At 46.3% G+C, this 16,035-nt stretch overlaps 2 protein-coding genes and 1 pseudogene across 2 annotated transcripts in view; all 3 read left to right on the top strand.

Annotated features, from left to right (window-relative positions):
- MCM6 (minichromosome maintenance complex component 6) overlaps positions 1-986 on the top strand; it is a 31,134-nt gene extending 30,148 nt beyond the window's left edge. Inside the window, exon 17 of the mRNA XM_004616511.2 lies at positions 482-986. Coding sequence (XP_004616568.2) covers positions 482-598 — 117 coding nt within the window. The 3' untranslated portion in view covers positions 599-986. The remainder of the gene's footprint in view (positions 1-481) is intronic.
- A 4,035-nt stretch (positions 987-5,021) lies between these two features.
- LOC101546137 (homeobox protein OTX2-like) lies at positions 5,022-6,099 on the top strand (annotated as a pseudogene).
- Positions 6,100-9,035: 2,936 nt separating this feature from the next.
- Positions 9,036-16,035, top strand: part of LCT (lactase) — a 56,133-nt gene continuing 49,133 nt past the window's right edge. Inside the window, exon 1 of the mRNA XM_004616510.1 lies at positions 9,036-9,672. Within this exon, the coding sequence (XP_004616567.1) occupies positions 9,036-9,672 (637 nt within the window). The remainder of the gene's footprint in view (positions 9,673-16,035) is intronic.

The raw sequence follows: 16,035 nt of genomic DNA on the forward strand, positions 1-16,035 counted from the left end.
GGAGGAGGCACACCAAGTGCGCTTAGGGGTTACTCCTGGCTCTGCACTCAAGAGTCACTCTGATGGGCTTGGAAGAGCATACGGGATGCTGGGGATCAAACCCTTGTTGGTCACGGGCAAGGCAAACTCCTACCCACAATAGTAGCTTTCCAACCTCTTTAATTTTTTTTTTTAATTTAAAAGGTTTATGATTGAAGTTCATGCCCACTTCAGTCAGCTTAATCAGTGGCTGAATAGCTGTACTCCTGCATTTAAAAATGAATAAAAATTAAATGTTTATGAATATGTACAATAAGAATAGTTGAATATGCTAATAGAGGGAATTTACAGAACCATGATTTTAAGCAAGGTTTTATTCTTTTTTCTAGAAATTCTTAGAATGGAAATTTAAGAAAAATCTTAGTGAACATTCAAGAGTCATGTCTTGTATTCTCTGGGCGTTTTTGTAATACTGCTAAAGACAGATGTCTGTGTTTCACAGGATCATGTTCTGATTGAACTCACCCAAGCTGGGCTGAGGGGCTCCGCGGAAGGCAGTGAAAGCTACGAGGAAGATCCCTTCCTGGTGGTCAACCCTAACTACTTGCTTGAAGACTGAACGCGTCAAAGGAATATCCCGAGTAGAGAACAATTCGCCCTCTGCCTCCTGACCTGGGGCTGGGAGCCTGACTGGAGAGCTGTAAGGGGGAGAAAGGTTCCCAGGAGCATTGTTTCAGGAAGATTGATGAGAAACAAGGACCAAATTGAGGGCCTTAAGTGTACTGAATTTCTGTCACATGCTTTTATACTGACACAGATTCTAGCACTGTTCCTGTGCTTCTTGTTTAGGTGGAGTTTAAGTTCATTCCAGTAACGTGTGGGACCCAGTGGTATGTAACTAAGAACTTTGTTTTCTGTATAGGAAAAGACTTGTTACTCTAATGGTGTGTAGTAATCTTACAGAGGAAAAAACTTTCTTTTTTTTGTTGCCAAAATAAATTACTTGTTCTTCAGTTGTCTGTTTGGTTTATTTCTACCGATTGTTTCCATCTACTTATGAATATGAATTCGCAATGATTTTAGGACCAGAGCTTAGAGTGCCAGCCTCATAAGCATGTGGTTGTGAGGTCAAATCCCTGGTGTCTCACATGTTCTGAGGGTGGGTTCTGGCAGCTCTGATATTTGACCTTCACATCTCTGCTCTCGCTGATTTCCTGCCACACTGCAGCCGAGTGTATGCACCACAAACGATGTGCTCCCCAGTACTGCATGGCCCCTGCACATTGCCAGCTAACTCGAGAGGCCCTCAAGCACCATGAGGTGTGACTCCCCAACACCGGAGGACCCAAGCGTTGTGCCATCCAGCTGAGTATCACAGTTAATCCCCCAGACCTTACCCTGAGCAGTACTGGAGAAGCCAAAAAAGGCAGGGGAGGGGTTGGGGACCGTCTCCAGACAACACAACTGAAATAAGGATTTTTCATTTATGCGGTGCTTATGATTGAACCAGAGTCTTAGGAGGTGTGCTGTTGACCCATATCTTTAGCCTCTATCAAAGTTTTTAAGTTCTATTTAATTTTAAAAGCATTGGGAAAAGGACATGGTGAAAGCTTTCTGAAATAGCTAGTAAGGACTCTTAGGAGTTCTTGTTAGAATTCGTTATGAAAGTTGAGGGGCCTTGGGGATGACTTTCCACTGTTCAATTCCATTTTTGGTTTTTGGGGGAGTGGAACACACCTGGTAATGCTTAGGGTTGCTCATGCCACAGTGCTCCATGGTTGCTCCCTCAGTACTGGGGATGGTGACCATGTGGTTGGTGCCAGGGATCGAACCGGGCGCTCCTATACACGAAGCATGCACTCATACCCTTTGATTCATTGTCCCAAGTGAGTCGTTGGGACCAGAATGATAGTGCAGAGGTAGGGCACTTGCATGCAGCTTACCCTGCTTTGATCCCCACCGCTCCCACGCACTGCCAGGAGCAATTCCTGAGCCCAGAGCCAGGAGTAAGACCTGACCATTGCCAGGTGTGACACAAAGCCAGAATACTGTCAGCACGTGAAGGAACGCATGTGTTGCCAGGGTTTGAACCCAGGCTTTGAGCATACGAAGGGTGTATCCAGCCCTTTGAAACATCTTTTTGCCCCCCCACCCCCCAGAGATAGTTTATAAAAATGAAAGACGTAAGGCTGAAGAAACGCTCAGTGAGCTGAACATATACTTTGGATAGGGGAGGCCTAGACCCAGCCCTGACCCCACATGGTCCACCAAGCACAAAACTGGCAGTGGCCCCTGAACACCTGAGAGTGGCCCCAAAGTGAAATTGGAAGGTTCTGTTAAAAATAAGTGAAAGGACCCCTTTGGATCCTGCTGCGGAGCGAGCATGATAGAAGAGCCCAAGGAAGCACCCTTGGACTCCAAGCAGCCCACTGAACTAATTCCGGCACAGGATCGGAGAACCCACGGCGGGCTGAAACAGTGGGAACCGGGCATCCCCCAATTCTTTTAACCTCTCTCTCTCAACCCCTTCCTCCCGAGCACAGCGCAGGGGCCGCGGCTTTCTGAGCGCAAAATGGAGACGCCGAGCCTCTCTCTAGGTTTCTCCATCTTATGAGCACCATAAAAGGGTAAAAGTTTGTAGTGATGTTATTTCTGGTTGTACTTTCCCTGGACTTTATACAGAAACCCAAAACCGCGGCCGCGCGACCTAATGTCATCTTAGCATCAGCAATATGTAATGGTTCCTTTTTAATGGGTCGGACTTTTGTGGGAGATCCTAACAAGAATAGTAAGTCTGTTGCTGAAATATTGAAGGCAATCAAAGTGGTAGCCATCTCTCTAGACTGAACTAAGCCATATCCCCACGCCGGCTGAGAAGAAATATTCTTTCTCGGGAAGAAACGTGGCGTGGCGTCAACCATAGTGTGATGTCCATTAAGCAAACAGACCTGGTGGCGTGGGAATGGGATATAAGGGGAAAAATTATGTACATGGAACAGTGGGACACTGGTGGAATCTCGAGCCGGAGCTGATACCAGCGCAAGCCCTTCGGTTCCAGAAACTGCTTGCAGACACTCTACTAGTCTATCAACTAAGCCAGAGCCCCACGCCTGCTGATGACGGGAAATAACCATCCTTTTCGGTTTTTTTTTTCCCTTGTCAGGCAGCATGGTGATTACTAAACAGGTGTGAACTCGGTGGCGCGGGGCAAGGGGGAAAAAGAAAAGTTATGTAACAAACAGCGGGACTTAATATCTCTATATTCTTAGCAGTGGAGAACTATCAAATGCCTCCTTGGCAATAGGACTGTCTTTTTCTTTTTTGGGGGAAACCCCAACAACGGTAGTGAGTTGTGTGTTGAAACATGGAATGTAATCGAGATAAGGCGTAAACGAAGTGAAACTTATCACTTACAAGGGTGGGGACTGGGGAGGTGGGAGAGGGCGGCAGGTATACTGGGGGGGTTGGTGATGGAAGATGGGCACTGGTGAAGGGAAGGGTGTTTGAGTATTGTATAACTGACATAATCCTGAGAACTATGTAACCCTCCACATGGTGATTCAATAAAATTAAAAAAAAAATAAGTGAAAGGAGAGCAGTCGGGGGGGGTGGGGGTGGGGGTGGGAGGAGTGGAGATGGGGGGTGGGGGTGGGTCTGCACATCCTTTATTTTTTTATTTTATTTTTTAAAATGTATTCTTTTATTGAATCACCATGTGGAAAGTTACAAAGCTTTCAGGTTTAAGTCTTGGGTGTTAATGCTCGAACACCCATCCCTTCACCAGTGCACATATTCTACCACCAAGAATCACAGTATACCCCCCCACCTCCCCAGCCCCCCACCCCACATGTGTAACTAGTAAATTTTACTTTACTTTCACTTTACTTTGATTACATTCAATATTTCAACAAAGAAACTCACTATTATTGATTTGGAGTTTCTCCCCCCTAAAGTCGAGCTGCTGAAAAGAAAGCATTTGATAATTTGTTTTCCATTGCCGAGAATGAGGAGGTATGAGGTCGAGAGGCCACACTAGCAGCCGCACGGGTTTGGATTTCTGTATTTTAGTATTTTAGTAACTAAGTCCAGAGAAATATCTGCCAGAAATTGCATCATTGTAAGCTTGTACCTCACAGCTGCTTTATATTCCACATATGAGTGCAATCTTTCTATGTCTGTCTCTTTCTTTCTGACTCATTTCACTCAGCATGATACTTTCCATGTTGATCCACTTATATGCAAATTTCATGACTTCATGTTTTCTGACAGCTACGTAGTATTCCATTGTATAGATATACCAGAGTTTCTTTAACCAATCATCTGTTTTTGGGCACTCTGGCTTTTTCCATATTGTGGCTATTGTAAACAGTGCAGCAATGAACATAGAAATATAGATGCCATCTCTACTATACCTTTTTGCCTTTCCGGGATATATTCCCAGGAGTGGTATTGCTGGGTCAAATGGAAGCTCAATTTCTAACTTTTTGAGAATCGTCCATATTGTTTTCCAAAAGGGCTGAACCAGTCGGCATTCCCACCAGCAGTGAAGGAGAGTCCCTTTCTCCCCACATCCACGCCAGTACTGGTTGCTTTTGTTATTTGGGATGTGGGCCAGTCTCTGCGGTGTGAGATGATATCTCATTGTTGTTTTGATCTGCATCTCCCTGATGATTAGTGATGTGGAACATTTTCTCATGTGCCTCTCAGCCATTCGGATTTCTTCTTTGTGAAAGTTTCTGTTCATTTCATCACCCCATTTTTTGATCAGGTTGGCAGTTTTCTTCTTGTGGAGTTCAACCAGTGCACGTTCTTTAAAAGCCTGTGCCTTGCACCGCCGAGGCTCTATTTACTTTGTGGTGGAACGTGGAAGAGCTGCTGCCTGCAAAGCAGTCAGCCAGCACCTCTGTTTGTTTACTTTGTCTAGTTCTGCTACTCCAAACCCACCCACCAAGGACCCTGAATCTGTCCACCCCGGCGAAGCCAGACCTTCCGGCTGGGTCCCCCCGATTTGGGCCGACTTTGTGCCTCTGAACAACCTTAGCATGATGTCTTATCTTAAGCAACCGCCTTACGCTGTCAATGGGCTGAGTCTGACCACTTCGGGCATGGACTTGCTGCATCCCTCGGTGGGCTACCCGGCCACCCCCCGGAAACAGCGCCGGGAGAGGACGACGTTCACTCGGGCTCAGCTAGATGTGCTGGAAGCGCTGTTTGCTAAGACCCGGTACCCAGACATCTTCATGCGGGAGGAGGTGGCGCTGTAAATCAACTTGCCTGAGTCCAGGGTGCAGGTGTGGTTTAAGAATCGAAGAGCTAAATGTCGTCAACAGCAGCAGCAGCAACAGAACGGAGGTCAAACAAAGTTCGACCTGCCAAAAAGAAGACTTCTCCAGCTCAGGAAGTGAGTTCAGAGAGTGGAACAAGTGGCCAGTTCACTCCCCCCTCTAGCACCTCAGTCCCAGCCATTTCCAGCAGCAGTGCTCCTGTGTCTATCTGGAGCCCAGCTTCCATCTCCCCACTTTCAGATCCCTTGTCCACCTCCTCTTCCTGCATGCAGAGGTCATACCCCATGACCTATACTCAAGCTTCAGGTTATAGTCAAGGATATGCTGGCTCAACTTCCTACTTTGGGGGCATGGACTGTGGATCTTATTTGACCCCTATGCATCACCAGCTTCCTGGACCAGGGGCCACACTCAGCCCCATGGGTACCAATGCAGTCACCAGCCATTTCAATCAGTCCCCAGCTTCTCTTTCCACCCAGGGATATGGAGCTTCGAGCTTGGGTTTTAACTCAACCACTGATTGCTTGGATTATAAGGACCAAACTGCTTCCTGGAAGCTTAACTTCAATGCTGACTGCTTGGATTATAAAGATCAGACAACCTCATGGAAATTTCAGGTTTTGTGAAGACCTATAGAACCTCTTTTTGTGGGTGATTTTTAAATATACTGGGCTGGACATTCCAGTTTTAGCCAGGCATTGGTTAAAAGAATTAGATGGGATGATGCTCAGACTCATCTTCTGATCAATGTTCCAGGAGGCATAGAAGGAAAAATCAAGGACCTTCAAGGGCCTACCAACCAGCAACCTGAAATGGACAAACCAATCTACTTAAGATGCTGTCATAGTTTTAGATTATTGGTTTTCCTGATTTGCAAAGTGATCAAAAGCATTCTAGCCATGTGCAACCAGACACCACCAAAAATTAAACTAAATTGTGAGGGGAAAGGAGAGAAGGACATGGCCTCTTAAGCAAAGGTGTTTTGATGTTTTAGCCAATCCTTGGTTGAATTTTAGGAATGGACAGTGTCTTGAGCTCACTCACATTTCATGACCAACTGGTAGTTGGCACTGAAAAGCTTTTCAGGGCTGTGTGAATTGTGCGACTGATTGTCCTAGATGCACTACTTTATTTAAAAAAAAATAATGTTCATAAGGATTCAATATGTAGTTTAAGAGACAATCAGTGTGTGTCTTATATAAATGGTACATCTGTGGTTTTTAATCTGTGCTAGACTGTGATCTCCTGTTCTTGTACGCAACCTTGAACTCCACCTCTGCAGGGGTTCTTCTGTGATTAAATAGGTTATACTTATAAGCAAAAATCAGAGCAACTGAGTACTTATCTTAAAAAATTACCTTTGGCTGAAGGTGCACTGCACTGAAACTTGACAACAAAATGTCTCTGGAAGAGGAGCATGAGAAGAGAACAAAAGGACACAAATTCATCTGTGATTTACTGTTGGTAAGCCTAGCAGTAAAGAGACATTGGTCAATTGCTCTGACCTGATGAATTTATAAACTGAGATCATTGTCGTTTATGCTTGCAGATGTTAACTGGAAAAGTTATATATGCATAAACCTTTTTCTTCTGGATTTGGCAGATATGTATAATTATATTAAAATGTTTTTAGCACCAAAAAAAAATAAGTGAGGGGCTGGAGTGATAGCATAGCGGGTAGGGCGTTTGCCTTGCACGCGGCCAACCCGGGGCTCGAATCCCAGCATCCCATATGGTCCCCTGAGTCAGGACTAACCCCTGTGCATCGCCGGGTGTAAAGCAAAAAAAAAAAAAAAAATTAAAAAAAAAAAAGTGAAAGGGCTTAGGGGCAGAATCCATGGGTAGGCGCTTGCCTTGTATGCTGCCAGTCCAGGTTCAATGCCTAACATTGCATACGGTCCCCTGAGCCCAGCCAGGAGTGAGCCCCACCCGCTGAAAAGCAAAAGCTGAACGTTTATGTTACATTTTCATTACTCCTTAGTAGTGCCTGGAACTTATGTCTTAAGAGTAATTGTTTCATTATTTGCTTTTCTAAGGGAAATTTGTCATTTTCTGTATTATATAACACCATCAAATTTTATGACTTCCAGGAAAAAAAATACTTATATATGATACTAATTGCTTCTGAGTCTTAGCTATGATTATTAAGTTTGCAATGAAGCTGTTCCACAAAAAAAGAATCTGGGCCTTGCAAAGCCAGTTAGGTAATGTTTTTATATGGGGTACGTGAGCTCTCTTACTACTGGCTTGAAATGGAGCAAGGAGGATTCGAAATGGATAGAGACATTATAGAGAGCATATCCAAGGTCTAAACATACCAAGATATGTTTCTCCTTAATGAGAAAGGACAAAGTTACAGCATACAGGAGTTCAGGTTTCCTGTTGAGGTAGGAGAAAATGGTAGAAAATATGGATCAATGTCAGGCAGGAAATTCAGCACATAATGTGAGGAGGTGTTGAAATAAGTGTGAAAGGAATTTGAACTTCAGTTTGACTCAATTTTTAATGGAAAGCAAAATCTGAATTCCAGGAATGGTGAGATCTTTTAGGTGAAATCTGCCCTCCTGTTCTGCCATCGGAGTGGGAATTCCAGAGCATGTGAGGGCCTTACCACAAAGGAAGTCTATTTATGCACACCTTGAATGCGTGTATTTAATATTCCCTCAAGTCTTTCTCCACAGCACAGTTGTCAGGAAGGCAGTGTCTGGTAGATGATGGAGTGTGTACAAGATCCTATGAAAAATATCAGACAAGGTTTTAATAAAAGGACGTATTGAAAAATATGCTCCTAGCTTGGAAGTTGGATATTATAATTTGTCAACTAACCTATAAATTTAATGTATTTCCAGTCAAATCCCAACATGTTCATCAATAATTAGGGACTGACAGAGTACAAGGGTTTAGATTCTTGCCTTAATTATGGCCAATATTAATTTGATCCCTGGCACCTTTTATGATCCCATAAGTGCTGTCAGGAGTGATTCCTGAGCCAGAAGTAAGACCTGAGCACTACTGGGTGTGTCCCCCAAACAAAAATTAAATTACTATACAAGCTCACTCCTGGCTTTGTGCTCAGGTATCACCTCTGGTGGGAACCGGGTTGGGAATTAAACCCAGTTGGGCCACATGCAAGGCAAGTATCTCACCCTCATCTCTCCAGTCCTACAAAATTTTAATTTATTTATTGCAGGTGTGTGTGTGTGTGTGTGTGTGTGTGTGTGTGTGTTAGGACCACACTCAGCGCTGCTCAGGGCTTGCTCCTGGTGGGGCTCTGGGATATATGCAGAGCTGGAGATCAAATTCAGATTGGTCACATGCAGGCTTAGCCCCCACCTCGCCCCCCTACAAACCTTGACAGGAAAAAAAATTTCCTGAGTCACTCTTTTTCTATTATACAAATACTTTTTTTATAACTACTTCCCATATGAATGAATTTTAAGATAAGAAATGTGAAACATTTTGTGCAGACATTTCCCAGGATCCTCAGCTTCAATTGTGTGAGAAACCATTGTGTGACTGAAACTCAGTTATGAACAGCTTTGTAATGATCTATCTCACAGATATTCAATCAGAGAGAGAGAGAGAGGGAATTCTGTGAGAAGCAGATGTCAGCAATTTTATCACTCTAAAATGTTTTATATTCCATTGGTAAATCAGGTACTGATTATGCTATCAGCAGCTCTGTTAAATATTGTGCCAATAATCAGCTTTACAATCTCAGCATTAGCTATAAATTGAGGATACTGTGTGCCTCCGGAGAGTTCCATCAACATGGAGCTGCCTTGGAGACTAGCCCTGTTTGTCCTCCTCAGTGCTCCGTGCTGGGGCTTCGGCTGGGACAGAGATTTCATTTCAGCTGCCGGCCCTCTGACCAGTGACCTGCTGTGGAACCTGAGCGGGACCCAGGAAAGCCAGGATTCTAATGCGGGGGCCGGGGACCAAGACCAGAACATTTATGTGTGCCCCCAGCCACTGCCAACCTTCCTGCCGGAGTACTTTCGAAATCTTCGTGCCCGTGAGGTCACCCACTATAAAGTCTACCTGCCCTGGGCGCAGCTTGTGCCGGCTGGGGGCCCCGAGACCCCGGCGGGGCGCACAGTGCAGTGCTACCGGCGCCTGCTGCAGGCCCTGGGGGCGGCGGATCTGCAGCCCCTGGTCATCCTGCACCAGGGCGCCCTCCCGGCCAGCATCCGCCACCGAGCAGGCAGCCTTGCTGACCTCTTCGCTGACTACGCGGCATTCGCCTTCCAGTCCTTTGGGGACCTTGTTGGGATCTGGTTCACGTTCAGTGACTTGGACGAGGTGATAAAGGAGCTTCCCCTCCAGTCGAGAGCTTCGCGACTCCAGGTCGTCTCTGCCGCCCACAGAAAAGCCTATGAGAGTTACCATGAACGATATGCAGCTCAGGGTGAGTTCACTGATGGTGCCCCCTGCAGCCTCCTCTCACCCCCCACCCCTATCCTGCTCCCCCTCGGCTTCCCCTTGACCTGTCATACCCAGTGCAGGGAGGCATAGATTGCTTTCTAGTGCTCTCTGCCCAGTATACATAATTTTTTAAATAGATTTGCCTAAATTCAGTTTTTTGTTAATAGATATAATTGTTTTTCACTGGTAAATAACATGAAAAGCGGGAGGGGGTAAACAGTAAATTGTTAACTTTTCTTTTAAGTATTGAATACGTTTACTTAATTTTTTGAAAAAGTATCTTGGGGCTGGAGCAATTGCACAGCGGGTAGGGTGTTGGCCTTGTATGTGGCTGACCAGGGTTCGATTCCCAGCATCCCATATGGTCCCCCGAGTACCAGCAGGAGTAATTCCTGAGTGCAGAGCCAGGAGTAACCCCTGAGCATCACCGGGTGTGACTCCCCCCCCCAAAAAAAAATCTTGGGTGTAATCCCCAGCATCCCATATGATCTTCTGAGTGTCACCAGAAATAATTCTTGAGTGCAGAGCCAGGAGTAACAAAACTGCCTCTGTGGCCTCGGACAAAGCAAATAAATAACTAATGCCACTTAAGATTCCATACCCAGTCTTTTGGGGATGGGGCGGGAGACAGATGAGGGCAGCTCTGTGCTTGGGAGTCGCTCCCAAGATGATCTAAGACCAAGACCTGGGAATCAAACACAGGCCTCCTGCATGCAGCCTGCGCCCTGCCCTGAGGCTGTCTCTCAGCAACTTGCTCATTCTTTTTTGTTTGTTTGTTTGTTTGTTTTTTTGGGTCACACCCGGCGATGCACAGGGGTTACTCCTGGCTCTTCACTCAGGAATTACCCCTGGCGGTGCTCAGGGGACCATATGGGATGCTGGGATTAGAACCCGGGTCGGCCGCATGCAAGGCAAACGCCCTACCCCCCTACCCGCTGTGCTATTGCTCCAGCCCCTCCTTGCTCATTCTTTATGTTTTGTTTTGTTTTGTTTTGTTTTATCACACCCAGAGATGCACAGGGGTTACTCCTGGATTTGCACTCATCCTGGTGGTGTTCAGGGAACAATATGGGATGCTGGGAATTGAACCCGGGTCAGCTGCATGCAAGGCAAACACCCTACCCACTGTGCTATGGCTCCAGCCCCTTTTTGCTCATTCTTGAGGCTGAGCCTAGGTCATCTCTCTGTCCTTCCCTTTCGCAGTCCTGTCGCCCTGATTCTTCTATACTTCAAATCTGTCTGTCCTCAGTCTCTCCTTTCTCACACAAAACAACACAATGTGAAATCAACTTTCCAGCACCAGAAACAGATACAAAGATCATAGACTGACACATTGATGGAGAATAGGAAAGGCTGTGGTTGTAGTGGTCTGTATTCCCGCTTCACTGGTAACTTGTGGTTCAGATTCAGTGGGTCTGGGCAGAACTAAGTATAATTTTAATAAAAGTCCTAAGTGAAAATGAGATACAGCAGTTTTAGGAACCAATTTGGATTTAAGGTGTGTTCTTATATAATATATAATATATAATATAAGAACACTCCTGGTTTCTGCCGAGGGGATCACTCCTGGTGAGATTTGGGGTGGCATATGGGGTGCTGGCAATTGAAGCCAGGTCGGCTGCAAGCAGGACAAGCTCTGGCCCCATGTTTTCTGTTTCTAGTAAATTTTTGTCATTGTTGGCAATATACAACTTGTCTTGTCTAACAAACTAAAATGAAAGATGATGGTTTAAGGCATTCAGTGGAAGGGGGAGCATTGTGGAGTGATAGTACAGTGGGTAGGGTGTTCACCTTGCACGCAGCTGACCTGGGTTCAAGCCCCCACATTCCATATGGTACCCTGAGCAAACTGGGTTGCTGTGCAAGTCAAGATCCCTTCCCACTGTACTATGTCCTGTCTCTCCAGCCCTAGAAACTAAAGCAGTTCATTTCCTTTACTACATTCATTAATAGACTGGAGCCATAGCACAGTGGGTAGGGCATTTGCCTTGGACACAGCCCACCCGAGTTCGATTCCTCCATCCCTCTCGGAGAGCCTGGCAAGCTACCGAGAGTATCCCGCCTGCACAGCAGAGCCTGGCAAGCTCCCCATGGAGTATTCTATATGCCAAAAACAGTAACAACAAGTCTCACAATAAAGACGTTACTGGTGCCCGCTCAAGCAAATCGATGAACAATGGAATGACAGTGCTACAGTGCTTATTATATACTGTGGTTTTTGTATGTTTCGATTTAGACCACACCCAATAGTACTCGTGGGTAATTGAGTATTATGAGCTTGGTGTTTGGGAATTGCTCCCAGTGGTACTTGGGGTCTATGTGATGGTAGTGTGGGTGTGGGTGGGGTGGGGTTGGAATTAGGCCTTCAGCATGCAAAGCATGTACTCTGTCCTTGTGTGCTTTCTCTAGCCAGTCCTTAAGACTCAGACTTTTAGACTCTTTAAGAAAGACTTTTGAGGGGCTGGAGCAATAGCACAGGGGGTAGGGCGTTTGCCTTGCACGCGGCTGACCCGAGTTTGAATCCCAGCATCCCATATGGTCCCCTGAGCACCGCCAGGGGTAATTCCTGAGTGCAGAGCCAGGAGTAACCCCTGTGCATCGCCAGGTGTGACCCAAAAAAAGCAAAAAAAAAAGAAAGACTTTTGAGGTGGAAATGTGGTTCTAGTGATAGAGATCCAGGTTTGACCCCTAGCACCACCTGAAAACTGCCAGTGAGTGAACCCTGAGCACTGAGCCAGGAGTAGTAGTAGCCCTCAAACTTTGCTGGTTGGGGAATCAAAACCAAAAAAAAATAACAATTACTAATAATAAAATATAACAAAATACCACTCCACGTGACTGGAGCAATAGCACAGCGGGTAGGGCGTTTGCCTTACACGTGGCTGAACCAGGTTTAATTCTTCCGTCCCTCTCGGAGAGCCCAGCAAGCTACCGAGAGTATCCCACCCTCGTGGCAGAGCCTGGCAAGCTATCCGTGGTGTATTCGATATGCCAAAAACAATAACAACAAGTCTCACAATGGAGATGTTACTGGTGCCCGCTCAAGCAAATCGATAAACAATGGGAGGACAGTGCTACAGTGCTACAGTGCTACCACTCCATGTCAACTAAGATGACTCTAATATTTTTTTTTATTGAATCACCATGAGATACAGTTATAAAGCTTTCGTGTTTGAGTTTCAGTCATCCAATGATTGATCACCCATCCCTCCACCAGTGCACATTTTCCACTACCACTGTCTGCAGTATCCCTCCAACCCACTCCTCTCCCGCCTCTATGGCAGATAATTTCCCTGATACTCTCTCTCTACTTTGGTAGTCTCTCTCTACTTTGGGGCATTATGGTTTGCAATATAGATTCTGAGATGTTATCACATTTGGTCCTTTATCTACCTACTTTCAGCACACATCTATCACAAATGATCCCTCCAACCATCACTTAATAATTTTTTAAAGACAATAACTAGTGCTGGTAATGATGGGAGAAGCTGCTGTTAGAATGATGATGGTGCTTAGAAAATAATCTGACAGGGGCTGGAGAGATAGCACGGCGGGGAGGGCGTTTGCCTTGCACTCGGCCAACCTGGGTTCAATTCCCAGCATCCTATATGAGCACCACCAGGGGTAATTCCTGAGTGCAGAGCCAGAAGTGATCCCTGTGCATCGCCAGGTGTGACCCAAAAAGAAAAAAAGAATCTGACAGTTTTCTCAAAGGTAGAATTTAGCTGGGTCAGACTTTATGTGCAGGAGGTAAATGCTGTATACAGGAGGTTAATAGGTCAGGAGGTAACGTGCTTGCCTTCTATGTGGCTGACCCCAGTTTGAATCCTTGATACTTGCATGTGATCCCCCAGGCACCTCCAAGAGTGACCCCTGAATACAGAGCCAGAAATAAGCCCTGAGTTTGGCCCAATCCCGCCCCTCCCCCACCAGCCTTCCCCAGCAATCCCTCCCAAGAGCAATGAAAACAAATGTCCAGACTGAAACATGCCACAAACACAGGACTGTCATTGGCCACAGTGGCTGCTCCTGCTGCCCATCAGCCTGAGGGAGGAGACTGGTGCGCACAAGGTTAGCCCTCATAGTTAGCCCACTCCCTGCAGAGCCAGCACTGCAGCGTGCCGCAGGGACGGGCCTGGGAGCCCTGTGCTGAGCGAAAGCAGACAGGCCTTTTTTTTTTTTTTTCTTTTTGGGTCACACTGGCATTGCACAGGGCTTACTCCTGGCTCTGCACTCAGGAATTACTCCTGGCTGTGCTTGGGGGACCAAATGGGATGCTGGTAATTGAACTCAGGTCAGCCGCATGCAAGGCAAACGCCCTACCTGCTGTGCTATTGCTCCAGCCCTCAGATAGGTCTTTTGTGGTTCCCAAAAGAACACATGATTTCATCTATATGAACTGTTCAGAAAAGGGAAGTACAGAGATCAGAAGGGCCTGTCAATTTTTCTTTCTTTCCTTTTGTTTTCTGGGCCACAGCTGTGCCTATGTGGTGGGGGTATGGGGTTACTCCTAGTGATGCTTAGGGGACCATATGGGGTGCCAGGGATGGATCCCGGGGCCAGCCATGTGCAAGGCAAACGCCCTACCCCTCACCATACTATGTCTCCAGCCCCATGTTTTTTGTAATTTTAAAAAATGTGGGGGCTGGAGTGATAGCACAGCGGGTAGGGCGTTTGCCTTGCACGCAGCCGACCCGGGTTCGATTCCCAGCATCCCATATGGTCCCCTGAGCACCGCCAGGGGTAATTCCTGAGTGCAGAGCCAGGAGTGACCCTTGTGCATCGCCAGGTGTGACCCAAAAAGCAAAAAAAAATAAAAATAAAAATAAAAATAAAAAAAAATAAATAAATAAAAAATGTAATTTCTCTTTTGGCTCCTTTGGGTAACTGAAACATTTTGGAATTAGCATAGATGGTTGCAGACTTGTGAACACACTAAAAAACCACTGACTTGTTTACTTCAGAGGGATGAATTTATGGCCTGTGATTACCATTATATATCAATAAAAGAATAAAAACTCAGCTCTGCAGGGCGTGGCCCTGGTGGCACCAAGCACCGCAGGGTTCCAGCGGCACCACATCACTGGGCTGAGACTGAACTGTCCAGTCCACACAGTTAGGCCAGGGATACCTGGGAGTGGCCCCTGGCACCCCTAAGCACTGCTTGGGCGGCACCCCTAAATAAATAAATAGCTTTTAAAGGGTTTTTTTTTTCTTTTTGGGTCACACCCGGCGATGCACAGGGGTTACTCCTTGTGTAAAAACACAAAAAAGAAAAAGAAAGGGGCGAGGAGCACCTCACCGCACCGAGCCAGGCACAGGGCACAGGGCAGTGGCACTGTCTCTCCCGCCACCCGCTTTCGGTAGTCTCCAGTCGCTTCCCCCACCCTGGGGATGTTGATGGCGATGATGAGGCAGGCAAAGGAAGGAACGGAGGCAAGATGGTTGGTCTCAATCGCAGTTTATTCCATTCCCATCTCCATTCTCCTCTGATTCTCCTCCTGCTTCTTCCTCTCCCATCCTACTTCATTCTCTCTCTCCTCTGGGTCTGCCCTGGAACTCGCCAGCACTCGCCCCCACGCCCCCAGCCCCCTCTCAAAGCCACCTTAAATTCCCCCCCCCATCCTGCGGCAGGCGGGGCTTATGCATAGGTGTGGTTACAATCAATAGGGGGTAAAGTTCTATCCCTTAGGGGATGCTTTCACTAGGACAGAATCTCTTTCAGTAGGACATCAGCCCAAGAGCGGAATCCCATGGGTGTGTTTCTCCTCTCTTTGTCCAACTAACATATAAGTATTCATATTATAAATCATTTTGTATGGGCATAGCAAGAGACGCATTAAGCTTATAGAATTGCTCTCCTGGGGTCATCTCGATCTCAGACTACAGTGCTCAGGCCAGATTAGTCTTTCCTAGCCCTAGCAGGGTCCTAGTCTCGTCGTTGCTTTTGGATCATGACATGACATGTCCATGACCAAGCTCTTAACATATAGTTAAGCATTAAGCGCTTTGACCAGGCCCATCTCGATGCCAGGGTAGCACATAACTCACCGCTTGCCCTGGGTCCGTCCCATCCCTCGTCGTGACCCTGCTTTTGGGGGTGCTAGGAAGTAAGGGCAGCTGAGGCTTAAGTCCAGAAAGCAGATGCCCGGGAGTGAATAATATTTGAAGCCAATTAAATCCCATGTTACCAAAGCATATTAATAAATGTCTTTCTTTGTCCATACAAAAAGGATATTGTTTTAAAGTAAACTATTCAAAAGACATAAGAGAGGAGAAGACAATATTAACTTACAAGTTCACTGTCCTAGCAAGTTCTGACCTTACAAATTGACAGAGTTTTATT

Source organism: Sorex araneus, chromosome X (assembly GCF_027595985.1).
Source record: "Sorex araneus isolate mSorAra2 chromosome X, mSorAra2.pri, whole genome shotgun sequence".
NCBI classification, from domain to species: Eukaryota; Metazoa; Chordata; class Mammalia; order Eulipotyphla; family Soricidae; genus Sorex; species Sorex araneus.